The sequence below is a fragment of the Streptopelia decaocto genome, assembly GCF_964273445.1.
Source record: "Streptopelia decaocto genome assembly, chromosome: 7".
In the NCBI taxonomy this organism is placed as follows: domain Eukaryota; kingdom Metazoa; phylum Chordata; class Aves; order Columbiformes; family Columbidae; genus Streptopelia; species Streptopelia decaocto.
The window spans coordinates 41,055,406-41,083,365 of NC_138661.1; the positions used below are offsets into that span (position 1 = coordinate 41,055,406).

At 38.0% G+C, this 27,960-nt stretch overlaps 1 protein-coding gene across 2 annotated transcripts in view; it reads left to right on the forward strand.

Annotated features, from left to right (window-relative positions):
* Positions 1–27,960, forward strand: part of INO80 (INO80 complex ATPase subunit) — a 71,665-nt gene that overhangs the window by 5,618 nt on the left and 38,087 nt on the right. The window contains exons 1-21 of one of the 2 annotated variants that reach the window (XM_082057923.1): positions 191–1,138; positions 7,318–7,503; positions 8,375–8,541; positions 8,638–8,705; positions 10,155–10,316; positions 12,133–12,253; positions 13,511–13,725; positions 14,745–14,798; positions 16,368–16,571; positions 17,860–18,055; positions 18,248–18,315; positions 18,642–18,851; positions 19,392–19,472; positions 20,693–20,788; positions 22,472–22,531; positions 23,139–23,281; positions 24,354–24,438; positions 24,941–25,058; positions 26,074–26,159; positions 27,126–27,293; positions 27,721–27,854. In XM_082057923.1, the coding sequence (XP_081914049.1) occupies positions 7,361–7,503; positions 8,375–8,541; positions 8,638–8,705; positions 10,155–10,316; positions 12,133–12,253; positions 13,511–13,725; positions 14,745–14,798; positions 16,368–16,571; positions 17,860–18,055; positions 18,248–18,315; positions 18,642–18,851; positions 19,392–19,472; positions 20,693–20,788; positions 22,472–22,531; positions 23,139–23,281; positions 24,354–24,438; positions 24,941–25,058; positions 26,074–26,159; positions 27,126–27,293; positions 27,721–27,854 (2,579 nt within the window). In that variant the 5' untranslated portion in view covers positions 191–1,138; positions 7,318–7,360. Of the gene's footprint in view, positions 1–190; positions 1,139–7,317; positions 7,504–8,374; positions 8,542–8,637; positions 8,706–10,154; positions 10,317–12,132; positions 12,254–13,510; positions 13,726–14,744; positions 14,799–16,367; positions 16,572–17,859; positions 18,056–18,247; positions 18,316–18,641; positions 18,852–19,391; positions 19,473–20,692; positions 20,789–22,471; positions 22,532–23,138; positions 23,282–24,353; positions 24,439–24,940; positions 25,059–26,073; positions 26,160–27,125; positions 27,294–27,720; positions 27,855–27,960 lie in introns of those variants that run through there. The other variant, XM_082057922.1, reaches the window with a different exon arrangement.

The window sequence follows — 27,960 nt, forward strand, 5'->3', positions numbered from 1 at the left end:
ATAATAAATTAGGTCCTATTTGTGACTGTTATTTCAGCAGTTAGAAAGTCCAGAGCCTGTGCCTCACTGACACTTCTCTGTATTTAAAAGCAATTAAAAGGTGGAACAGCGATCAATGCAATGCTGTCTCATTCCTTGGAGAACAATATAAAACCTTACTACAAAAGCAGAACAGTGAAGTAAGGTACTTTATATAGGACAGTATCTAGTTTTAACTAGATTTCATTACTCAGAAAATGAGTTAAAACGGCTTCTTTGTAATTTCAAACTGAAACGGTGTGAACTCACACTTCAGTTGTATGTATGTGTCTTTTATTCACTCAGCTTGAGTTCAGTGGAGACTAAGGGCATTAGGTTCATACAAAATAACCTCCTGTCTGCTTTTTTTAAGGCAATAATCACTTGTGTATCAAGGTTCTATTTAAGACACTGCCATAAAAGACTATATGGAGTTTGTCTTGCTTTAATACCTGACATATAGCGTACTCTGGTAAATAGTTCTCAGTGTAACTATAAGTTCTATCAAAGCGAGCTAAAATGTGAGAGGAGGAAAAAGAATATGTAATTCTCCAAGAAAAATACCTTTTCAGGCTTTTTTTATGACACCACAATTTCTGTAGTAGAGATTTTACACTTATAAAGACATCTGACAAAAATATACCTAAGTGATATTACTGTAGTAATGTAAGTTTTCCATATAGATCTTGACTCAATTTTCTGTGTGGATATCTATGTTTGTGTCAGGAGTTATTCTGGAGATGTTACTACAGGAAATTCTTACAGTATTCTGCTATTCTGATGAGAGTTGTATGGCTTAATTATAAATTTCTTCAAGAAAACAAAGTGTCTTAGGTGTTCATATCAGTTTCGAAAAATCTGTCTTAATAAGTTGATGTCAAAATGCAGAGCACAAAAAGACTGTGTGTGGAAAAAACTCACAAAACTACTAAAATTGTAAAGGAATTAAGCATAGAAGGTTGTATTCTTGTTCCTAGTTTTTAATCCTGCTTAATGGATCAATCTTTCAATACTGTCAATAGGTACATGAATACATATTTCTGTACACAGACTGGGATTTCAGCTTTTTGTCCACTTGAATGTTTTGTTGGTGTGTTTATTCCAGTTGGACGGAGGAGAGGTAAGAAACTCTGCTTTTGCAGACTGAAGTGTTTGAACTAATAAGTGTGCTCACCTGCTGGCTGGCAGCGCTTCATGTACACGCACTTAGCGTGTGGCAGGCCAGGCAGCTTGAATTAGTTTTACCTCCCTGATTTGCCTTGCGTTTGCCACAGGCTAAGAAGGGCTGCTGTGGATTAGGTGCTGTGTTGCACCTTGTGCCTCCATGGCAGCTTGTGTTTGTGGATGTGCCCTCAACTAAGAGTGTAGTTGTTATCATTATTTACTATAACATTTCAAGTGAGTGTTAGGCATAACGAGAAGAAAAAGTAATCCTCTGGGCCTTACCCGAAGGTGAAGAGATGCCACAAACTGAAGGAAAAAAAGAAAAGAAAAAAAAAAAGAAAACAAGTGACTCCAGGAGGAAAAAGTACTATTTCAAACAGCCTTTCTAACTCACAGCTAGGCACAAGTGCTGAGCCGTGTACTTGCCACTTATGGAGCTCCTGCTTTAAATTAATATCCGTAGCAAAAGCTTCTATTTCATTCAGAAATAGCCAGTGGATGTTTGTTTAAACGCTGCTTCGTGAAAGTGGTGGTTTTCCTGTTTGGCTGGTGTGGGTCAAGGGGTATAGTACTTAGGAAACCTTGTTTTAGAACATAACTCAGCTCTCTGAGGATGTCCTTGGAAGATTCTTCTCCAATGCTGGGTGTTTACTTACTGACTAGACATTGTAATGGGCAATCTTGAAAAAACAGGGTGAAGAAATCCCGCACCTACGTTAACATTGAACTAAGCAACATGATTTAAAACAGGGTACTTCAGAACTGAACATAAATCTTAAAAAAATATGTATGATTATGAAGATTATTTTTATGAAGTTGGTATATATTAGGTTGGTGCAAAAGTAATTGTGATTTTGGACCGTGAATTTTAAATCATTAGCCTCAAACACACCTCTATTAATCAAAGTATGAACCATTACAGTCAACACATTTTTGACAGCAAGAAATAAGTTCGTTTATTCCTGTAGCGTAAAAATCCATGCTTGAAGAAGTGGTAGTTGGTTGGCAAGAGGTCAGGTGAATATAGTGCATGAGGCAAAACTTCGTAGCCCAGTTTGTTCAACTTTTGAAGCATTGGCTGTATGATGTGCGGTGGGGCATTGTTGTGGAGAAGAATTGGGCCCTTTCTGTTGACCAATGCCGGCTGCAGGCACTGCAGTTTTTGGTGCATCTCATCAATTTGCTGAGCTTCCTTCTCAGGTGTCGTGGTCTGGCCAGGATTCAGAAAGCTGCAGTGGATCAGACCAGCACCAAACCACCAAACAGTGACCAAGGCTTTTTTTGGTGCAAGTTTGGCTTTGGGAAGTGCTTTGGAAGTTCTTGATGGTCCAGCCACAGAGCTGGACATCACCTGTTGTTGTATAAAATCCACTCTTCATCTCGCGTCACAATTTGATCGAGAAATGTTGCGTAGAATAAGAGAAGGTGACACTTCAAAACAATGATTTTTTTTATATTCGGTCATCTCATGACGCACCCACTTACCGAGCTTTTTCACCTTTCCCATTTGTTACAAATGCTGACCGACTATAGAACGGTCACTGTCAAGTTCTAGAGCAATTTCTCGTGTAGCTGTAAGAGGATCAGCTTGGATGATTGCTGTCAGTTGGTCGTCACCTTCCAATGGACGGACACCACGCTTCTCATCTGCAAGGCTCTGTGTCCTTTGTGAAACTTCTTGAGCCACCACTGAACTGTACGTCCTTTTGCAGTTCCTGCGCCAAATGAGTCGTTGATGTTGTGTGTTGTCTCTGCTGCATTATGATCCATTTTGAACCTGAATAAGAAAATTGCTCAAATTTGCTTTTTGTCTAACATAATTTCCATAGTCTAAAGTAAATATAAAATAAACATCAAGTAATAAGGCATTAGCAAAAAAAAAAAAGGCTAGAAAAGCACATAAAAATTATGTATAACATAACCACATTTATTTATGAATGTGTTCCAATACCAAACAGCAAATTTCAACAATGCAAAAAACGCAGTTCCTTTTGCACCAACCTAATACATAACTAAACCCAGATCCTGCTGATGTTTTACTTGCGATTTTAATGATTCAAAAGGCCACATGATACAATTAAATGGTTTCAGTGTGGGCTTCTGATTGAGTAAGAATGTTACAGGATTCAAAGTGCCAGCCAGGCAGTGCAGCAGCTATTTATTTCCAAATGCTGATTTTCTAAACCTTTATAACTATAGGGGAGGTAAAGGGAGAAAGCAAATAACCACTGAATTTGATGCTGAAACTTAATATAAAATTGATGTTTATCAGTGAGAAAGTTGTGATGGCAGAGGATTACTCTGCAGCATCCAGTCATTTTACTACCTGTAACATCTGAGTATTTACTTAAATATTACCATCAGTCGTGAAAATGTTTCGAAAATCTGTATTTCTGTAATTTTCCTTAAACTGAGAAGGCAAAAGGATAGATTTTGTTTCAAAAATGGCAAAGAGAAATTGAGTGAATGTCATCACCATGTGAATCCACTGAAGCAATGTCTTGGTGATGTTCTGTTTTAGGGGACCAGGCTGCAGTGTGACTCTCACTTGTTTGTTCCCGTCTTCTCTCGCTTCAGTATTCAAGCAATTCTTACCATTGGAAATCTTTGTTTCTTAAAGTCTATGTGGGAACAAAAGAACAGAGAATAAAGAAGTACCTCTCAATTAGCTTCCAATATTATTACTTTGATCAAGAGAGAAGCACTGTGTGACTGTTAGCATATAAATAAATGAGAGGCCGAATTCAATGGCTGAGCTATTCTCTATTCAGTATTCCTGCCTAGCACTTATTACATTTGGTTTGAGTATTATTAATACATTGAAGAATATTGTTAAGCTGTCCTGTGTTTGTTTATTCAGTAGGCCGAATACAGACAAGTAACTGTTTTGAGGACAAGAGTAATTAACTTTGGATGTACAGGAGCTTCTTGGCACAGTTAGAAGAAAAGCAGAAGCATGTCTCTTTCTACAAGTGAAATGCAGAGTACTTATACTATGTCAGCATGGGGAGGACTTAAATTTGGAAATAAAAGGTTTCCTGATCTGGGAAGTAATATTTAAGAACATAGGTATCTGAAAAAAGTACGGATGAGAGCACGTGCTTGGCATAGTGTGCACAACAAGGATTTAATATGTTAAAATATGGAATGAAACCTACCTCTGCAGTTACTGCAGCGATTGCAGACGAAGGGTATTATTACTTTCAAATTTGCCTGGGAACTCTGTGCAGCAGCAGTGAGCCACTCCTGAGAAAACATCTTATTTTTCTAATTAATAAATGCATCTGATAGCATCTTCTTTTCATAGGGTCATTTATATCTAACAAGTGAAGAAATAGTATTCTGCGGGGTTATCTCCTGAGCAGTGTGAGTGTGGAGCCGGGCGAGCACCAGTGCTGGTTGAAGCAGGGTCACCGATCCGAGCTGGGGCATCTGCTGAGACCAGCACGTAGGCAGGTGTGTCTGGGCAGCCAGAAAAGCATCCACTTACTAATTTGAGATCAGGAATATGATTATGTTTGTTTTGCCTCTGGCCTGTTTGCCGTCCTGCAGTTAGAAACTTCAAATGTATCTGAATATCAAATCTATCCCTTTATTTTGCTGTTCAGTTTGTATGGTTTTCTGAGGACAAGGCTCACCGGGGTGCAGAAGAGCCCATTGGGTTTGGTAGCTTATTTGGAGGCAGTGAATCCAATAAAAGTCCTGTGTGCTTTATGCCATGTGGGGCCTGTTTCTTTCTCGACATGTCTTGAGCACAGGCAGTGCTACCAAATGCTGAGTTTTGGTAAGGAGGTTTTCTGGAGAGAGCAGACAGGTGAAAGATGCCCTTTGGTTCTGAGCAAAATCATTAAGCAGTGGTTGCACATGATGTTTTGCCTGGGAAGATAAAATAATGACATGTTCACATAACACATGCTCTTGTTGACGGATACATTTTGTGATGGGGTGATAAATGGGATCACCATACTTCTTCTGGTGTGATACTAAGGATTGAATCTTGCTTCTATAATAGATATCATTTTTATTGGTGATGAGAAGGAACACCATTTTCATCTTCTTAATGTAATTTTCTATCCCCTCCCATAATAATTTAATCCATCAGACACAACTTTCATATTTCCTCTCATTTTCTAACCTCATTACTTTCTTCAGGACCTTGTCTCTTGCAAGACCGTTTTTAATTTTAGTTTGGTTGGGGTTTTGGTTGGTTGGGTTTTTTTTTTTTGTGTTTTGGGTTTGTTTGGGGGTGTTTGTATGTTTGTTTGTTTTTTCCAAATGACTGTTAAGGAATATGATATATGTAGATGAAAGTTTCTTGGAAAACATGAATCGTAATGCACTTATCAAAGGGAAAGCTTTCAGGTGCTTTGGTCTGTCTGTTAACCTCTGCTGGAAATGGGTATTTGATAGCAGAGGTTGTTCATTCTGTTGCTGTCAGGTGTACAAAGATCTAGCATATAGGAAGCTAAACCTAGATGGCTTCAGTCTAAAAATAATTTTAAAATTAGGGCTGTTATACTGTCTAACAATTTCTGGCATGCTCTTGTGTATTCTGTGTGGGTAAAGATGTTAAGTCTAGGTTTTTATTAAGAAAGAATAAATTTTGCTCTTGCTCAAACACAGCAATTAGTATCAAGATGGTAATCACATCATACTTTTTTGTAATGTTGGTTGTTCTGAATCTCTTCTGTATTTTTTGAGGATAAAAAATGTGGGAAAAGCTAGATGCTGGTTTTTTGGACTGTATACACAAAGAGAGAATAATTTGAAGACCAGATACTCTATCTGTGTTTTCACTTATGTAAGCTTGAAACAATTTAGTCATTAACAATTTAATAATTGAACAAACATAAGGTGTTTTGCAGTAAATTGTGAAGTTTGCTTCAGGTTTTGTAATATTTTTTAAAAGTTACAGAAACCAGAAAAATCCTTCAGAAGAGCAATTAATCTAAGTCTTTCAAAAGCTGACTGGTCTTATTTTTGTACTCTACCAGAAGCAAGAGCTTAAGACATTTATTTATTAGTAAATGGTATCATATTTAGGGTATTGACAGCACTTTCATTTATACGGTAAGAACTGTGACTTAGGAAATAATTTAAAATTTTATTTTTCTCTGTTATTATAACGATGATGACATCTTTTGTAGCAAAAGAAAAACAAAATTCCAGTTGACAGAGCTATTACTGTAACAGTTTTTATGACATCTTTTGTAGCTGAAGTAAAATAAAACTGCAGTTGACAGAGCAATAAAATATTTGTATAGCTTTGTTTTTAAAGTATGTATGATGGAAATATTGCAGGGGTGGTGTGTTTTTTTGAGAATCTAAAATCCTGAGAACGAATAAATGAAAATCAGACTATTTTTACTAGTTGAAAAAACAGAGCTATAGTATGTTGTACATTTTTAAATAAACAGAAGTATGTAATAAATTGCTAATTATGTGTTACTTTAATAATGATAACACTTGAATTTTAGTATGGAGGGGTTTTTGTCAAGTATTTGTAGATTGTCAACAGGTACCAGCTATGCTGTTCGTGCTGTAAGAGTGACATTACTTTAAAGTAAAGGAAAAGTCTTACAGGTATTCTGTGTGAACTGAATGATAAAAACAAGAGAAGAACGATGTTTTCCATAGTTCTTCCTTTTTGGAGTAAGTTTATATATGTGATACAACGTTGCAATAATTTAATTGCTTTAATTCAACTTTAATAATAGCTGTCCTCTGCAGAGTTAAACATGTTATCTTTAATAGTGATGAAAATTTACTTCAGGTGTTCAAAGACAGGCTTCATTGTACTTTGCATTTCTGTGTCAGCACTTGGACTACCACACTAGGTCAGTGCAGCGCTGGTTGCTCTCAAATGGTGTCCAGGACATCATCAAACACAAAACTAAGAATCTAGTTTTTGGCTATGGTAACATTGTGGTGGAAGGTTCAGTGTGAGTTTCTGTTTGTTTGTTTGTTTAGTATACCTATTAACTGCCACCTAAACTTTTTGCCCAGAACTACCTTGGTGACGTGTGCTGTGAAATGTGAGCGTTTGGGGTACCCTGCGGTACATTCTCCTGCTCACCCAATACCTTCCTCTCCAAAGAGGTGGTGGTGACAGTGCCTGTTGTTCCTCATTGACAGCCGTGTGTCCAGAGGCTCCTGTGCATGAGGAGAAGTTTGTTCTATGGCCTCGGAGCTGGGTGCTGGGGAGGATGGCAGCTGCTCAGAGCTGGCAAAACCCCTTTATCTGCAATATCTGGAGAAAGCTCTGCGACTGGATCAGTTTTTACGACAGACCTCTGCCATCTTTAACAGGAGTATATCCAGGTACCAAAACCTTTTCTGTTGGGAATACCAAGGAAAGACAAACATTTCTATTACATTGTTTCTGGACAACACCATATTACAGGTTTAGTAGTGGCTTGTTCATTATAAACTCTTCACCTTCAGAGATCTTGTACTGTGCTTCTCTTTGCTCACACTGATAATTCAGTGTGTTGTCAGCCCAGGTACAAATTAGCACGATGTTTTAAAGCTCATTTTTGTAGCCGAGTGGCCAAAACTTTCTTTGTCTGCAAAAAGTAGGTTGAACAAGCACTAAGTTGATTTCTCAGGGAGATGGCCTGTAGCCATAAGTGAAATACAAAGACTGTTGTCAGATGCAGAATTTGTATGTGGATTGTAGCAATGAGAAGTGAGTCATCAAGGTGCATTTCTGTCCCAGAATAATTTACTACATTTAATTTAATCAGTGTTTTGGAATTGTAGTGTTACAGAACTGATAACTGTCTGGGTAATAGATAACAGGTATACTTAACTGCATGTACTGAAACCCACACAGAGAGTAGAAAAAGTACAGCTTTAGATTTATTACAGGTACAGTAGCGCTGGGGATGACAATGCTGTGCTTTAGTTTGACTTGATATTGTTTTCTTACTTCATTCATGCTTCTCAAATTAAGATACCCATTTAAAGACTAAAGGTGCAAGTTGATAGCATAGCCAGGCTGGTCTGATTAACTGCTGCTGAGGGATTAATGGGAAATTATTAACAGCAATATTTCTAATGCGTAAAATTACATCTGAAGCTGTTCCAATTCTCAGGCCTTAAGACAAATGGCCACATGTAAGGAAGTTGCATGGGCATCTCTTTTGAATATTTTCCTGTCATTGTCATCATATTACGCATCTTCTTGCAGCGATGAAAGTGAAGATGGATTGGATGACAATCCTTTGCTGCCTCAGTCTGGGGATCCCCTGATGCAAGTTAAGGAAGAGCCTCCACACTCTTTGCTTGGGGAGTCTTCTGGAGCAGGGAATTCCGGGATGCTGAACACGCATTCCCTGAACGGAGTGCTGCAGCCAGGTGGGCATGCTCTAGATTGAGTCTCTGCTTTCTTTGCGATAAGCTGGGAAAAGGGTTATTTCTTAAGAAATTTATTTTAATTTTTTCTCTAAACAGAACCAAAGTCTGAAAAAGGGAGCTTGTATAACTTTTCCAAACTGAAGAAAAGCAGAAAGTGGCTGAAGGTAAGAATGTTGGAAACAAGTGCAGCTGTTATGGAATCTGTGAGTAGAGTCCCAGTCCACACCCTGTGGATAGTGGTGACTGGTTCCATCTTGTCATCCAGCATAGGTCATGGTGTAGAAACATGTAAGCAAGCAGACAGAAACAAGAAAATAAGTTGAACACTGGTCAGAGCATTATCGCAAATTATCACAAATATGATTTCCAAATACAGTAAGTTTACAGTAAGTTCGTTCTCATCTCAGTAGTCCTTTTAATTTTACTTTACATATGCTACTGAGAGCTCAGAATGTTGACTAGTGTGTTTTAAGAGCTGCCCTAAATCATGTGATGCAATTTAATTGATGCAAAATTGTACACTGAGAAAGAGACATAAGATGGCATAGAGATGTGGTAATATTTTGCATTGCTGAAAAGAGGGCTCCAAATGAATTCTTTAGTCTTAGTCTTGTTCTGTATTTACTTATTTGCTGCACTATTTGGTTGGTTGGTTGGTTTTGGTTGTTTTTTTTTTGTTTGGTTGGTTGGGTTTTTTTACATTAAGAAAAAACATTTACCAAAGCAAAAAATAGATTCTACAGAGGCTTCTCATCCTGGAAATGGAAAGAAGAGTATGTGATGGTTGACAATAAATATTGTATGAGACCTTGGTAGAACAAAATAAAATTATAGTCTCTGTAGATTTGAGGCTTTCATTTTAATTGTGCAGCAAAATGGACAGTAGGCATTTTGGTTTTGGTGAGCAGCAGCATTTTAGTTAAATTGCATAGTGAGTATACATTGAGAAGCTTGAAGTAATTTTAGTACACTGTCCAAATTCAAATGAGCTATTATGAAAGATATTAAATGGACATTTGGGACTCAGCTGAAAATTTGTTTTTAACAGGAACTCAGTACAAGGTCCAAATGAGGGTGGAAGGAGAGAGTGGAATGGTGGCTTTATGCTGTCTTTGCATTTTCATTGTGCTGTAGCCTTCTGTAGTTTGCAAAGGTGGGTTGTTGAGAGGTCAGACAAGGGCCGAATGTGCTGCAGCTGATACAGGTGGAAGTGACAGAATAGCAGGAATGGGGTAGGAAGGTACCTGCAACCATAGATCAGAAGAGGCCCCTACTGGTATCCTGGGTTTCTTCACTGCTGAAAAGAGCCTTCTGAGGCCACAAACAGGCAAAGTGCATTCTAAAATGACTTGCCTATCACCAAACTAACAGAAAACCACCTCCCCCAAAATTGGAAAATGAGCATTGGATTCACTGCTACCCAGTTCTGTACCTCTGAAAACTTTTCCATTTGAGGTGTTTCAGATGGAAGACACTTTGTAAATGCGCAGTATTGTTGTTGGGCCAGGCCTGTAGCCCTTTATTAGGTAAAGGCTCCAGAGTGCTTTGTGTAAATAAACAATTCAGTACAGGAACTTGTGATTGTTAAATTAGTTTCCATTTATTCTTGTTAGAGTATCCTTCTGAGTGATGACTCCAGTGACACAGATTCACCAAGTGATGAGGATGGAGAAGATGAAGAAGAATTTTCTCTTTCAAGGGAGGAACTTCACAATATGCTGCGATTGCACAAATACAAGAAACTGCATCAAAGTAAATATAGCAAAGACAAAGAGGTAAAAATCCCCAATTTTTACATGTCCTTGATTTTTATTCTTTCCTTTAACTGCATTGCTTTAACTTCTCTTCCATTTTTCTGGGAAAAAAAATTTAAAACCCAAAGAAACATAGTGTTTTGTGGACTGGAAAATATCTGGTTTGGTAGACTAGAACAGTCTAACATCAGTTTCAGACAAGGGTTATTTAATTATGTACAGACTAAAAAGATGTTAATGCCTGATGCTTAGAATCTCTCAATAATTTATGTAGCTATTGCAGGTACATGTGTATATATAGCCTTTTTCACTACAGCAAATACAGGGTGCTAGAGTGCAAGACTTGGATAATATATATGAAAACTGAGGTGCTGTGGGTTAAATTATAATACAGGTAGTAGCTGCTGTTCGAGACTAAAATTGCCTATTTAAATCCAAAGCAGTGTGCTTGTATCATCACTGAGACAGCAAGTAGTAAGGTGATGTTTACCTTTTAAAAGGGAATTCCTAGTTTTCTCCCTTGTTTTGTCATTTTGGGGTGTTTACTCGTTTGCTTTTTTACCCGTATTTTCTTTAAGACTTTCTTCTCATACTCTCTTTTTCTCTATTCCTTAGAAGAAAGTAGTCTGCCTTATTTTTTAGTAGCAGGCCAAGTTTTATGACTGTTATGAACTAGTAATATATTTCTTCAAATTATAAGGACTTTTGCACAAATTATTTTCATTGCCGTTTTGAGTTGCACTAGAAAGTAGGTCTCAGATGAAGGAAGTCATCCTGTTCTGCTATCAGATGATGTGCCTGATGTGAAAACTTGTTGTCTTATTTCATATTCTTCTGAAATTTCTCCAGCAGAGTGAAAAAATAACTTTCATACCCAAGTCCTTGCTTCTGTCCACCTCTTTCCTGTGTTTGTTTGTGAAGTTTTAAATGCAGGTTGTGTTAGTTACTTGAAATACTACATAACTACACAAAAATTCATACATCAAATTTTCACACAGGTCATAACTTTTATTAGATTTTACTTAAATACTTATTTCCAGCCTAGTAAGAAATAATACCAGTGAAAACAACCAGGGTATTGTCACATCAGCAGTACAGATACAGTACCTGATGGAGGGGCAGGGAGGGAAACACATCTGTCCAAAAAAGTTTATGCGGATGTTCTCAACTTTCAAAAATCTTTTATTAAGTTAATAGGATGCTTAGGCTTTAAAAAAATAATTTCTGACCTGTACTGTCTTTCGTTTTCCAGTTTATGCCTAACCTGTGTATAGTTCTTCAATATTCTAGTTGAATAATGCTTGGAATAGACTTGACTTTTTTGATAATTTGAAAAAAATGCTGAGGCAGCTCTATTTTTACTTGATAATCTGAATGTTCAATTTGTTTCTCCTTGTGGAAATCTTTTAAATGCCTTTTACCTAAACCTTGACCTTTACCTTAACATCCCTTGCGATGATAAAGTAGAACACATACGTGATTTGGGAATGTAAGCAAAACAAATCAGGGGTCTGTGATGGGACCCCTCCATGTAATGGGATGCCCTTGCTGGGCAGCAGCCGTGTGGAATAAAACTAAAGTGATGTGTTTTGAAAGCGTGAGCTGCGCTTCCCACTCCTCCTGTCGCGCTTAACTGGGTGGGTTTGGTTCCCTGTGTACAACATGGGGTCCACCCTTGGAGCAGTGGTTTCACTTTGGACACTGTACAGCCCTTGATAATGCTGCTGCCTATGCAGAAAGGCATGTTTTCTGTTGTCTTATATTTATGATAGAGGTCTGAAATAGGTTGCCTGCTGTATCTGTTTTCCACTACTGTGCTCATTTGCATCCACTTCAGTTGCAGCAGTATCAGTACTACAGCGCGGGGCTGCTGTCTACGCATGACCCTTACTACGAGCAGCAGCGCCACCTGCTAGGGCCCAAGAAAAAGAAGTTTAAAGAAGAGAAAAAGTTAAAAGGTAAAGTCACTAATCTTATGTTTTTAAATGGCTCCTGTGATTACACTCCTTTCTTACGTTGTTTCCTTTGAATAAGCACAAATGTTCAAAACTTTTGGGTTTTGCTTGGAAATATCTGGTTGTGTTCCAGAAGAAAATCTTCAGAAAATACTGTGCTTTCTCTCTGGCTTCTAAAAAGCTAGAGTGATAAAAAGCAGTGTGAATTGAGTTCATGGCTTTAGATTTTCTTTGTGAACCTCTGAATCCAGAATGGGAGAGTTATGCAGTAAGAACCTGATAGCTTTATTCATTACTTACATCCATAAACACTGTTGCATATCATGGTCTACATACTCAGAGCTTTTTGAAAATGCTATAGTTCCTTGAAAAATTTAAGAACTTATCCAGTACTTGATGCAGCTATTCCTGAATATGTAATTCCCATGAACAAGAGATGATAGGGAGAGTGTTTTGTGAAAATCAGAGGAAACGAACTCAGAATTGATGTTTAGTGTGAGTTAAAGTAGAATTACTTCTGTAACCTCTCAGCTGCAGTTTCTCAGATACACATTTGCCAGGAAGTACAGTTTCCTTTCTTACTTGAGCTGGCAGCAGCTGTAAAGCTGTAAGGAAGCAGGAAGAGAAGGCTCTGAACTGTCAGCAGAAGGTGAATTCGCTGTAGTGCAAGTACTTCGATTTGAGCTGTGTTTTAAGGGGGCTATTTTGGGCATCCTTCCTTCCTATCTTTCTGCAAGTTCCTTTAAATACATATTTTTTTCCTCTACTAATCTTGCAGCATCCATGATTTTGCATACTCAGGAAGAATATTTTTAATATGCAATACCCAAATCAATTTCCTCTGAAAGCTAGTATCTCTAATACATTATAACATGCCGATCTCTTTCAGCTACTGAGAGGATCGATTTAAGATTATCCTACCAAATGCTAATGTTGTTACCTTTACATGTCTTTAAGTAGAATTTTACCACAAAGACACATTGTACCAGGTCCCAGACATTTTAACTCCAAAGGCATGCTTCCATGGGTAGAAAAGCTGTGTTTCACCACTCTATTTATTAAACAGGAAAAATCTTTGCCTTGTAAAATAATAAGGAAATCTCTAACATGATAAACGGATGTTACCAGAATTTACGAACATGGATACATTTGACTTTTTGTTGGTTCTGCATATAAATTGACTAGGATCGTTTACTCAGGAGAGATACCTGATAACATGTATCCCAAAAATGGGTTTTTGTGATCATTGTTCCCATGCAGGCAAGTTGAAAAAAGTAAAGAAAAAGAGGAGACGGGATGAAGAACTCTCCTCAGAGGAGTCACCACGACGCCACCATCACCAGACCAAAGTTTTTGCCAAGTTTTCTCATGATACGCCACCACCTGGGTCCAAGAAAAAGCATATGACTATTGAGCAGCTTAACGCGCGTCGACGGAAAGTGTGGCTTAGCATCGTTAAAAAGGAGCTGCCGAAGGTGAGCTTGGCTAATGGCAGTAGGTCAGTGGTGATGGCAAGAAAGTGAAAGATAATTAACGTAGTGGGGAGTTGACACTTGGAAATACAGAGTGAAGTAAGACCTGATTTTTCTGGTGGTCACTAGTGGCCAAACAGATGTTCTGCAATCTGTAAGCAAAGCGTAGTTTGAATTTCTTATCACCAGTGATACCTAAGTGGATCATGCGCTGCTTTGCCTCCGCTTTCATTTGGCTGCCCACCCTCTTTCTAGGAATAGTACAGTAAACTCCAGCAGCTGCTCCTTCTCAGCTGCAGGATAGCAATGTAGCGCAAACCAATATCTAGGTTTTACCTAAAGTTCAGGAAAGGAGTGTTTCAGTCATTGTAGCATGCATGGTTTTGGAAACTTATTTCAGAAACAGTCTAGGGGAAAGCATTTGTACTGTTTACAGGATGAGCTTCAGGCACATTGAAATAGAAAGCTGGATTTTCTGAGATGTGATCAGAGTGGACCTTAAAATGTGCTTTTCGGAGTTCACATCTAACAGACTTTGAATTCTAGGAAGCTGAATATGAATGATGGCTGTATAATTCTTTATGAACTTAGAAGCTAGGCAAAGGATATGTGCAGTATGATAGATCTCATTTTTCAACAGACTGATTTTGCTCACATGACAAACAGGATCTACATTAATTCTTACCATCTTTGGGAAACAATGGAAATTTTTGTTGTTTATTTCAGTGATAACAGAAGGAGAACCCTGCTTTGTAATAGTAGCAATTAAAAAACAATCCTGAAAAAGGTGTTTTACATGCTTCCTTCAGGAGTTGGAATACATTTAGGTATGCCTTCAGTAACTAAGGATGAAAAGCTGTTTCAGTCAAAACAAAAAATATTTACAGTAGCTGTACCCAATTATTCAACAGTGTGCATGGCTGAAGGTGGCATGTGGATCTGCTGAAGACTCAATAGTGATCTTTTAAAATACTGTAAAGCAATTACCCTTTACCTAATTTTAGTATGGTATTCTTTTATAGGCATACAAACAGAAAGCCTCAGCCCGCAACCTCTTCCTCACCAACAGTAAAAAGGTAAGTGGTGTTTAGCTTTATACTGTTACTTGTACTAGATTTAATAAGCCAACTGTAACCTTGTTATGTTTCATCTGCCTCTTACAAAACTGACTATACTAGCAGGGTAGTACAAGAGAAAGCACTGAATTTTGTAAGTAATTTGTGATTTTGTATAAGGCGCTTCATTTTTTAGATGTGTCATTTTGGCATGTATCATAAGCAAGACATGAAATGAGCAACATTAATTTCTTTCATGAGGTCTTTCTGGCTTTCATAAGATTTAGATTCTACATTTTTAATTTACTTATTTTAGATACAATACATGAATGACTTCAGTACACTTCAGCTTTTGAACTGCCCAACTATCTGTTAGCTAGAATTTGCTCATGTAAGCATTCTTGTTTAAATCAAAGGGGCTCAGGAATATTAAATGGATTAATTTACATAAATATACATAGGTGCTGAGGTTGAAAATAGAACAATCTTCTGCGTTAAGTGATTGCAAAAGGAATTTATCTCATCTTCTCTGAGAAGCGTCGTTGTTTATACCTGGAATGCTTTACCTTAGAAACACTTGGTAATGCCTTTCTGAGCATTTTTCAAGTGTTACACTCAACTGTCTGATTCATTTGTATGGCTAATTAAAAAGGTAATCAAGGGTATGGCTGAGAGTCATCACAGAGAAGACAATGTAGGAAATTTTCCATTCTGTGCATACATGATCAAGAAAGGGAGTGTTTTCTGTGTAAGGGATGTGGAAATCAGGACCTGCACATATGTATTTAAGAAACTTTGCTGTAGTTACATTCTCACCTATGGTCTTCCTTAGCTAGCAGAGAGTGGTTTTCTTTTGTGATGTCTGGGCAAATACCCTGCAACTATTGCATTTGTAGGTATGACAGATTGCATTTTAGCAAGTGAGTGATGCAGCAGACTTAGAGAGTTTGGAAGTCTGCTTTTGTTTCTTTGTTTTCCTTTTGTTTGATCATTTGAAACGTGTTAGAATTGTTGATGTGCAAGTTTTATTGAAGGGAAAAAAGCCTGTCACAAACATCAGACCCAGCAATTTTGACCATTATGACAATGGCATTAATTTATTTATACTAGAACAAAAAAATACAATGTATTATGCTTCTTCATACGATGGTAGGAGAATTGTAGGATACTCCCCCAACCTTTTAGTATATTAACATGTCGATGGGATTGTGTTCCACCAACACTGCTATTGGAGCAGCCTTGTTAAAACAGTGAGAAGAGAACCACAGGAAAGTGTGTAGAATAGGTGAGTTAGAGTTGCAGGTGGGCCTTTAGCTCCTTTCAGGCACCTACCTAGTGGCTCAGTCCTTTAAGTACCTTGCCATGCTGAAACTGTCCTCAGGTTTTGAATTCTCCACCATCTCAGGGGGTTTTTGGAAGTTCACGTTCCCTCATGCTGTTTCTAAAGCATTACTACTAAGTAAAGTATCATAGGTTTTTATCTTCTGAAGGTTCACACTTGGTTATAATTAAATTTGGTGGTGTTTATTACCAGCTTTCTTTAAAATCTGCGCATTTTACCACATTTTCCAAAACTTTATTGCTCTCTAGCTTGCCCATCAGTGCATGAGGGAGGTACGTCGAGCTGCTCTGCAGGCCCAGAAAAACTGTAAGGAAACTCTACCACGGGCACGTCGCCTTACCAAGGAGATGCTTCTCTATTGGAAAAAGTACGAAAAGGTAGAAAAAGAACATCGTAAACGAGCTGAGAAAGAGGCTCTGGAGCAACGCAAGCTGGATGAGGAGATGAGAGAGGTATGGCTAAAATACAGATTGCTGATAATTAATCTGTTGAGGAAACACAGAAGTGACTGCATAATTTGAGCGTCTAAATCCAGGCTACGAAATTCAGTTATTTGTTCTGTTTCAGCAGTATTCCACGCATTTCTTTTGCTGTCTTCGAACTCTTTACATAATCCTTCTAATGTTATCTAGAGGTGATAAAAAAAGCTTTTGAACTGCATAAATTGTTTACAAGTGAGTGAAATGGAGGAAGAGGTGGAACAAGCAGCATGTGTCTCACAGACATACCTAACTCAGTGTTGGTAAGGACCTTTTGTGATGGCTTGTACATCGTTCTGGGTCCAGAAGGCAAGCCACCTTTCCATTCACATTGAGTTTTCGTGTCTTTTTTTTCCTGTTGGTTGGTTGGTTGGCTTTTTTCCCTCACTGTGAACTGATATTGTAATTTATGTGTGGGGCACAGAATTTTTCTGTGATAGCTTTTTTGTTGGCCAAGTGACAGCTTCATGGACTCCCTTACAGAGGAACAAGGGTTGAATTTAAGAAGCAGCTTCCTTGCCAAAGCTCTCTAGTGGATTTATGGTTATTACCTTAGAAGTGTCGTAAATAGCTAAGGTTGAATCTTTAGGATACCTGATGTTTAGTTTTAGGCTCAAATTGTGCTTTATTTAATATGTTCCTCTCATTTTTGAAATTCATAAGCATTTTGTGAAGGTTTCAGAGGTTTCAGCTTAGATTAATAGACAACTTCTAACTGTAGCATTTTTAACCAGAACCTAAGAACGAACAGTTTCTGCAACGTCTTGCTGAACCCGAAACAGTTACAGTATCTCAACTGTATTACCTAGTGATATATTTAATGTATTCTACCATAATTCTTTTTACTAGTAAGTAAGGGAATGTTGGAGTTCGGTTGCGATGAGAGGGTTTTCTTACTGTTCAGTTCTTTTAAAATCCTGTTTATTTTTGCAGTCTCTTAATTCTTCAGTGTAAACAAAATTTATAAACTTTCTTTTATTAGATTATGGTGTTCTTTGCCTTGATTACTGAAATTGAAAGAACTTTACAACAATTTTATATTTTAATATAGATTGTTTATGGTGCTGGTCAATATTCTTATATGCAAATAGTAGTCTAGCATTTTGCTGTCACTGTGATGTGCATAATATCATCTAGATAGATTAGTTGCTGATATATTATTAAATTATTTATTTTCCTTTAATGATATTAATATTTTAATCATTAAACCTTTGTCCTATTTTTTCCCTTCATCTGTTTTTTGTAAATGCTCTTTTCTTAGGCTAAGAGACAGCAGCGAAAACTTAACTTCCTGATCACACAAACTGAATTATATGCCCATTTTATGAGTCGTAAACGAGATATTGGACATGATGGAATACAGGAGGAAATCCTACGCAAACTGGAAGACAGCTCTACCCAAAGGCAGATTGATATTGGTGGAGGAGTAGTGGTCAACATCACCCAAGAAGATTATGGTAAGTGATTGATCTACAGTCCTTCTGTGCACTCTGAAATTTACTGTACTCCACACGTTATCGTGCAAACTTACAATTTCAAACACAAAATCCTTCTGTTTAAGAAACACTGCTACAATTACTGATGTTTATCTGTGTGTTAATTTGGGTGATTACTGCTGCAGAGCTCTAACGTGGAGATGTTGTTTTCAGATAGTAACTATTACAAGGCCCAAGCTCTGAAGAATGCCGAGGATGCTTACCAGATTCATCAGGCCCGGGTATGTATTTTTTGGATCCATAAAGTAGAAGAGAAAGCAGAGTAATAGGCAGAGGCCACAGAACCGGGATCTTTCACAGCAGCCAAGTCAAGTAGGGTTGTTTAATGCTGAGTGCAGTATTTGAATCTAATCTCATTGCCACTTTCTGTGGTAATTAGACAGAAAAGCACCTTATAAAGATTTGGGCTATAGCAACAGGCATATTTTCTGTTAGTTTCCGGCAGACATCCTGTGTCTCAATGTGAAGTGAAAAACCTTTTACTATATAGTTTCTTGGTAAATTAATATGTTCGTCATCTTATGCATGCTTTCCTCTTCCTGTTTAGACGAGATCATTTGATGAAGATGCAAAGGAGAGTCGGGCAGCTGCTCTACGGGCTGCTAACAAATCCGGTACTGGCTTTGGAGAGAGCTACAGTTTAGCAAACCCATCTATCCGGGCAGGAGAAGATATTCCACAGCCTACTATTTTCAATGGAAAACTGAAAGGTTACCAACTGAAAGGCATGAATTGGCTGGCCAACCTATATGAGCAGGTATCTTAGTTACTGTTTAAAGACTTCTAGAGTAAAATTGGTTAAAAACATTTAATGGTTTTAAAAGTAGACTGTGTATACTAAATCTGTAAAGTCTTTAAAAGAAAGGAAGTGATCATGTAGGCCGCCTATCAGTATTCTTGATTATTAAGGAAATAAGATCTTTGAATGGGACATTAAGTTCAAGATTCTTCATGTGGATGTTTATACAGCTGTTTATCACTTAGATTATACACTGAGAAAACTTACACTGCTCGAAACCGCATACCGTTTCAGGCTTGGTAAACTGCAGGCAGCCTCGACCTGGTGTGCGAACCCAGCTGGGGTTGTGATAGCAAAGTGCAGATGGGCTGAGAAAAACAATCAGCCCGAGTGCAGTTGAGATAAATTGTCTCTTAGTAGAAGATGTAAGAAACACCAAGTTGTTTCAGAGTTTTTACACTGGGGCTGGTCCCCCTAAATTCAGTTGCAATTGTGCTGCTAGTCCTGTACGGATAAAAAGTAGTAAGGTAAAGGTGTTCATTTATGGATCTTTTGCAGGGCATCAATGGAATCCTGGCAGATGAAATGGGTCTGGGTAAAACAGTGCAAAGCATTGCTCTCCTTGCACATCTGGCTGAGGTGGGTGGATTATAGCTTATTTCTGGTCGGTGTGTTTGATAGCAGATGCACGCTTTTCACGTTTGAAATAAATTCTAGATTAGAAAGCTTACATGTCTTACAAGGCATTTTAGCTATGGCATTTCCCGTTGTTTTAATGCTACACCTCTGAAATGGTTTGTGTATGTCGATAGGTGTGTGTATGTAGATTGAAGATTCCATTTTTATTTTTATATATATATACACTTATTTTATTCACAGAGTAGTATCTTTTCACTTGCTCTTAATGTGAAAGCCTGATAAGAGAACAAGTTGTAGACTTCATGGTTCACTGACTTCTACAAATCAGAGAAACGTAGAAATGAAGACCAAATTCTGAGCTTCATGGCAATCAGTGTGGATTCCCATATTTGTGGGGTTTTTTTCAGGAAGCACAGTTATTCTTCTGTGCCAGGGCAGACAAACAAAACAGAAAAAGCGATGGGAGCTTACTTCTTTGTGCAGAAATAGATACCTTAATTTAAAAAAAAAATCTTGATTGGCATCCAGTCACTTTCCTTAAGTAGGAGATACCAACAAGTGATCCTGAGAGCAGAACTAGCTGCACTAGTGACCAAATTATAATTATGTGCATTTGTTTGTGTTCCTTTTGATACCGGTTTGCTGGCACTGTCAACCACAATAGTAGACGGCTGTGCAGAGCCAAAGGCTCTTGAGCTCGTCTGTATGGAAGGGAGAACAGATTGGCTTGTCTCCCCATTGCACTTCAACTGGGGATTTTTGAAAGCCTACGCAGGGTTTTTACTTTTTTCTGGCTCTCCCTCTGTGGGCCAGCTTTTAACTACCAGTATCGTAATGGCACAACTTTGTTACTCACCAGAGGGTATTCTGATGTGACGTAGTGGAGCAAAGCTTGCCAATGCCACCTGAAGTTCTTTTCCTACCCAAAATGACAGGGACTGTTAGTAACGTGAAGGTGGCAACTTTCAGAAACAGAGGAGTGAACCAGATGGAAATGTTTTTGGTGGTTCTGGTTTGCTGTTACAAACTAAGGCTTAGGTAAACATTAGATCTGCTCTATTTATCACCTTGCTGTGCTGGAAGGAAGTTTCGTTTTGTTGCATGTAGTTCCTTCTCTTATGTAGTCACTGTCATTTAGTAGTTGTGAAGCTGTACCAAACTGTCTCTGTGTCCCTTTTTTTCTTTTTCTTTTTTTTTTGTCCTTGATGTGTATCTTCCAGAGAGAGAACATCTGGGGACCTTTTTTAATAATTTCACCTGCCTCTACTCTTAACAACTGGCACCAGGAGTTTGCAAGATTTGTACCTAAATTTAAGGTAATAAGCATGTGCAAGGAAGTTCTTTCTCTTTTCTCAAAAGCAAGCTGTTTTTTTCTTCTGAATTCTTTGTCACATATGGATGCCCAATTACCTTGGAATTTGAAACCCTGTAATGGACTTGATTCTGGTATTTTTTTTTCTGGCATCCTGTTGGTTTGTTTTTTTTTTTTCCTGGAGCATTCAATTATCTAGTGTTTAAAATGCTCTTATTTTTATCATATGATTTTACTTTTGCAACAGCTTAAGGACACCTTTTCAGTGAGGAATTGAAGCGGGGCGGGGAGTGGATGTTCAGTTCTAATATGTGTAGGCCTGCCAGCAGATACTGGAGCAATATTTCACTCTTACATACTGTCTCTAAGGTCAGAGGAGTGTCGTTCATATGAATTTGGGTAAAATATTGTATGTGAACAAAACAACTCTAAACAGATTAGAGGGAAGGAGAATTCAGTTGTTACTACAGAAAAAAAATAGGAGAACCATAGACATACAACTAGTAATCAAGAAAAAGGAGAGAAACTAAGCACAAATAGATAAGAACAAAAAGATTATAAGAATTAAGTTATTCGGGTATATTGTGGATGTGAAAACATAGTATGGTAGAAGCAAGGAATGATCAGTTACTGATTAAAAAAAAAATCTGTTTCTGTCATTTTATATAGCTTGTCCACAGGGCAACATGTTTTAAAAATAAGTTTTCTAAACCAGTGATTGTTACATGTTTATAACTTTGATCAGTCTTTTTCAACCAGTTTTGTTCCTGCTTCTAATAATACAGAAGTGTGTGGTGAATTATGCTTGTAGTAAATCACAGTGAATTAATTTCTGCAGGTCCATGGCAGAATATGTAAACTAAAAGGCAAATCACTTTTTGGTTAGTCTGATGTTTTTTAACTTCCATCCTTGGTTCAAAACAGTTGGAAGAATATTCAGCGAAAGGCACTTTAAAATTTGGAGCTTGTCCGTTGAAGGATGGAGATGTTTAAGACCTTTAACACCCTCAGAAAACAGGTTTCTCAGTTTCAGTCTCAGTGTAGTCCTTTCACCAGTCAGAAGATGGCAGTACAATATTATTAACCAGTAACTCTGGTTTTGCTGCACTGCAAAGATCTGTTCTGAGTAATGGGACCTATGAAATTCTGAGCCATAAATGGATTCATGGATTTCTCTGACAGTAGTGCTTACTTTTTAAAATTCTTGTATTAAGTATGGCCAGACCAGATGTTTTAACTTCATCTAAAATTTGGGGGGATAGTTCTGAAATAAAAAAAGAACAACTGGACAACAGGGAAGATTAAACAGGAGAATGAGCCCACTAGGCCTGTAGGGTTAACTTTGGCAGTTGAGGGCAGACCTCTTTCTGCCGTAAGCGAAGTATCATTTTTAATTTTTAGAAAAACGTGACTAGGTCTAATGTGCTACTGGGCTTTTTGAGATCCTCAGCATGGTTTGATCTAGTCGTTGTACTAGGCATAATTTGCTTGATACCTTTGCCTGGAATACTCTGAAGTATTTTTAAGGGCTTTCTAATTTTTCTCTGTTAAGAAACATAATTTCCCTTTTTGTTGTTTTGGAGAAAGAGGTCTATCTTTCTCATTTTGTAGAATGCATAGTATAAAATTCTAGAGCACCTATGTACTTTTTTTCTTCAAAAGTTTTTCTGCTTTTGTGCTGTTCCAGGTGCTACCTTATTGGGGAAATCCCCATGACAGAAAGGTGATCAGGAAGTTCTGGAGTCAGGTAATGCCAGCGTGCCCATGTGCTTCAACCGTCTTTGTTATTTGTGCAGAGTAAACCAGAAATTGTTGCTACACCCCACCAAGCTGAACGATGTGTGGATACAGAGTCCTGTTTCTTTGTCAATGTAGTAGCATTTTTGTTAGGATAATGAAACAAAAGGCTTCTCTTGTGCTGGAGAGCAATACAGTACAGGGCAGTCAGGGCGTTATGGGGTTCCGCTGAAGAAACTAGAGATCTGTAAATAAAGTGGGAAGTTTCAGCATCAAGGACTGTTTATTCTGTTTGAGTAAAGTAACTCAGGATGCCCAAGCCTAGCATCCCTGCAGGCCTGTCAGATTGTTCCCAATTTAACAACAGCATTTTGTTGGGTTCAGTGCCTGGATCTTGTCTGGCACATTAAGAAGCATCTGAAAGTGTTCAGGGACTAATGGGCTGAAGTCCAGATCCACCAGCTGAATAACCATACTGTAATTAAAGTCAGCTGGGGAAGAATGCAGTAATAATGAGAAAAGATTATGAAACCGTCTGAAGTTACGGTATACACAAGCGAACTCTTCACAATGTATTGACATTATGCGGATGTTTGTTTCTTATTTTGTGGTTCTAGAAGACGTTGTATACTCAGGATGCTCCTTTCCATGTGGTAATTACCAGTTATCAGCTCGTAGTACAGGATGTGAAGTATTTCCAGCGAGTGAAGTGGCAATATATGGTGCTGGATGAAGCACAAGCACTCAAGAGTAGCTCCAGGTAATAAATTAACTGGAAACAAAATCTTCCTTCTGTATCAACCTCTTGAAGGGATCTAGAGAAAACATCAAGATTACACAAATGGATGTGAGTTAAAATTGACACACATAAGACCCTTGAAGTATCTAAGCAGGTTAAGTATCTGTACAACTCTGTGACGATGGGTTGATGCACTAGTTTTTTGCGTTTAGATTTTCCTTCTCCAAATACGTAAAATCCAATTTAAAAGTAATTGTGAAGCAGAAACTTATACAAAGTACGGGACAGTTAAACAAAGCAACGTGAAATGGTGTTCACCTTCTTTTCTGACTACTCACAGAATTCTGCCTCGCGAACAGCATGTAGTTTTTAGTGCGTACTGCTTATCTTGGCTCCATTAAATGCATTATTTTGATTCCTTCTTCAGTGGCACTTCCAGGCACAAATGAAGGTCAGAACCCTGAGAATGCTCTTGGCTGCAATCGAGCGCAGTCTTTGTCATGAGACCCTCTGCCAGAAAGTTCTCTGGTTGTTTTTGAGTAATAGATTTGTCCATCTTTACTTGTGTAATTGCTTTCCCACAACCTTTTGCCCAAGTTGCCACTGTACACAGTAAATTAAAGAATGCTTTAGATGCAGACTTAATCTGACCCAAGTCTGTCTCTTCAGCATTCTTTGGAAACTGCCCCCCTCAGAGGATTGTGCTGCACAGCTCAGCGCTCCTGCCACAGTGGCCCATACACTTAGTGTAGCAAAGTCTGAAAAATACATGACATTCTGCTTCACAATAATTGTTTCTTTTGGGAAGTTAATTATGCTGATTATGAGATTTTATTAGTATCCAAGCAGTTGTATTAGAAATGAGTAAAAAGATACTTAGAAAAATAAATTATGCACGTTTCTTTGTAATTTGTAAACAGCTACTTCTTCCTGTAATTGTCTTTTGAAAGACTGCGGAGTAGCTGTGATAGTTTTACACAGTGACCTCCAAAAAATCATTTGGGAAGGTCACTGGAAGCAGTTGGTCTTAAAATACCTTATGTTTCATACACTTCCACAAATGACAGTTTTAATGATTTTTCTTATTCATCAGTGTTCGTTGGAAGATCCTACTACAGTTCCAGTGTCGAAACAGGTTATTGTTGACTGGGACCCCAATTCAGAACACGATGGCTGAGGTATTTTTGAGCTGGCAAGAGTTTCTTTATTACCAGAATATATCCTAAATATATGTGGACAGTTGAGAAACCTGTTGTGTTTGTGTGGTTGTGGGATTGTGCGTGTAGCAAACCACTGGCAAACAAACATGGAATCAGCTCTGGGAGGGGAAATATTGCAAATGTGCCACACATTCAAATAAAAATATAACTGAAGATAGCTGGTGGTTAGTAATACCTAGATTACATGATGAAATCTAATTCTTGTGTCTTTTTCTTCTGTTGGCTGAAATCATTGTGCTGTCTTTGTCACTGCTTTCTAGTGGTGTTTTGTTGACGTATCTGGCATTTTTGGGGGTTGGAGGGGAGGAAGAGGATGTGGCTGCGTTTTGTTTAACTTCACAGTGTCTCATGATATAGTAAAGTGATTTTGCTCATAAAGAGCTGCAAGGGTTTAGGATCCACAGTTACCTTGTCCACAGTAGGGTGGCTTTTGCTGATCTGCTTTCTCCTCTCCTTTTAGTTGTGGGCCCTGCTGCATTTTATCATGCCAACACTGTTTGATTCCCATGAAGAGTTCAATGAGTGGTTTTCTAAGGACATAGAGAGCCATGCAGAGAACAAATCCGCCATTGATGAGAGTGAGTGCAGTGTGTAGCTGCAGTAGTTTCTACATTAAAAACCTGTTGCCTTTTCCAACTAATAATGAATAAACTTTATCTCGAATTTTTTGTGTGAGAAATGCAATCTAAGCAGAGGGTGCATAATAGGATTGGAATGTTATGGATTGTTTTCCACAGTTTATGTCAAAATTTCTGACTGTAATGTAGCATGTGCGATGAATAGAAAAACACATAGTGAAAATGTTGATTTGCTACTTGTCTCCAGTTTTCTTCCTTCACAAACACAGGAGAACAAATGGTTTAAATATTTATACATTTCTTAAGAGCACATCATCTTGGAGATCTCCTGGGGGTGTTACAAGCTGTAGATATAAAAATTATTACACAAAGCACTAAACTCTTGAGCAGCAGAAGAAAAGCATAATAGCTCTTTAAAAAAATAAAAGTCTTCACAGTAAATTGTAGGGCATAATTATGTAGAAAAATCTAGCTAGGTAAAATAGCTGATTTGTAACTGGAGTAGAGCACAGCATTGTTGGAATGTGTCACAAAAGTAAAAGTTTCAAGAGTTCTCAAATGCACAGAACTTTGTTTTTACAGGGTATTATAAAGGCTGCAGTTTTCTGTCAATGTAGTATGCCCTGCTTTTGTGGTGCTATGATTTGCAGGGGTGAGACTTAAAACTTTAATGATTTCTTTTCATGAATTAGCCATGTCTCATCTGAAACTTCATTCTTCACTAATAGTGAGTGATAAATTTAAGCCCATACCGTTCAGCCCAGGGAAATATAGAACACATAAAATGCTTCAGAAGTTAATTCTTTGAAGCAGATCTCTAGATTCAGAAGTTAAACAGTGTAGCTGATCACTCATTTAAAAAAAATCAGCAGAGAAATGCCAGCTCCGTGCTGTAAGAACTTATATGGCGGGAAATGGCTGAGCAGTAAGGGACTTAATTTGTGGTGGGACACCATATAGTTTTTTTGTCTTTGATGAAGAAATTGTTCCTTCTTCCCTATTCCCTGTACTTCAGATCAGCTCTCCCGCTTGCACATGATCCTGAAACCTTTCATGTTGAGAAGAATCAAGAAGGATGTGGAAAATGAGCTGTCAGATAAGGTGAGAAAAGTACTGTTCTGGTATCAGTATTTCAACATTATTGTCACAGCTCTGTTCTCTGATCTGGTTTTTGCAAACTCATTTGTCAGGCTGCATACCTGAAATTTGGTTGCACATTTTTCACAGACCTTTGATTTCTGGCACCATGTTGTAGCAATCTCATCAGATGTGAATATGACTGGAGAACCCCTAACTAATAAACTTCTCCTGTAGGGAAAACATTTTGTTAACAGTTACAAATAAAAAATCTTTAAGCCTGATTAACTTGACAGAAATATCACTAGTTGAAGTGAAGGAGGTTGGTACAGGAATGATTGAGTGATAAATGTCTTCCATTTCCTTTGTGAAGGATTTGGCGTGTATTTAGAATTCTTTTTGCTTGCTTGTAGAAAGCAAGAAATGCCTCATGGCAACGTCATACTCTACTGTCTTGTTAGTCTCTTAATTTCATGTGGATCTTAACAATACTGGAAGATCTTGTGGTCAGCATGTCTCCAGGTTTTGGGACCGCTGGCAGAGAGACATCTACTTTCGTCTGATGCGGTCATTATTGTCAAAACTACAACTTCCCAGAGACACTGTTGTTATGTGACGAACCTGTTATCATGGGCTCCTGACCTGTGTTTAAGACGACTAAATGGCTATCATTTTAGCAGTAGGATATTAGAACTGAGGTCAGATTTTAAGCTGATCAGCTGCAGATGTAATGTTTACTTAGTTGTGCTCATGTACATATAAAGGTCAGTCTCCAACATCATTACCTAAGCTTTCAAAAAGACATGTTTTGGTTAAGTCCTTCCCAGGTCGGATCCTGAAATACAGATATGAATGCAACTGTCTATATATGTATTTTTTTAGAAAGTTATGTTTCTGTTAAGATATGTTTCTCTCTGCTTCATGTGTACTGATGTGGTCATCCCCCATTTCAGAGAAAGAAAAGGCTAAATCTTCATTACTATTTTGCAGATTGAAATTCTTATGTACTGCCAGCAGACAAGTCGACAGAAGCTGTTGTACCAAGCTCTGAAAAACAAAATCTCTATCGATGACCTCCTGCAGTCCTCAATGGGCACTACTCAGCAAGCACAGACCACCACTAGTAGTCTCATGAATCTAGTAATGCAGTTCAGGAAGGTAGGGCTGTTTTAAAAAGTAATTTTTGAAAAGTATAATCATTCATTATCACAAAGCTAAAATATGGCTTCTAGAAAACACCATATTAAAAAAGTTCTGCCTTGGGAAGCAAAATTGCATGCAGTGTAGTGTGATGTTGGGGTAGAAGAGCTTTAGCCAAATGGTGCATACATCTGCTAACCGGTTTGGTTCCAAATTGGTTGTTAAAGGAAATAATTCATTTGGGAGGAATTGGCAATAGCTGCTACATGAGTAGAAAAAGATGTGATGCAGTGTTCAGTTTTGACTAGATATTCTAAAACAGCTGTGACATGCTAAGCAATATTAATGTTTCTGTGATCAATAGTTGTAGTTCATTTGGGATGTAAATGCTGCATTGCACTAGATCAGTTCCTCCCGAGTATCTGACATGGGCTCTTTGTTATAGGTGTGCAACCACCCAGAGCTGTTTGAGCGGCAAGAAACTTGGTCTCCATTTCACATCTCCCTAAAGCCATACCAGATTTCAAAGTTCATCTACCGTCATGGACAGATCAGGGTCTTCAACCACTCACGGGACAGGCAAGCCTACTCCACTTCCTCTCCAGCTTAGCATATTTAGTATTATTACTTAGACTTATATTTAGCTTTGTAAGTGCTAATTAACTCCCTTACCTGATGTACTTAA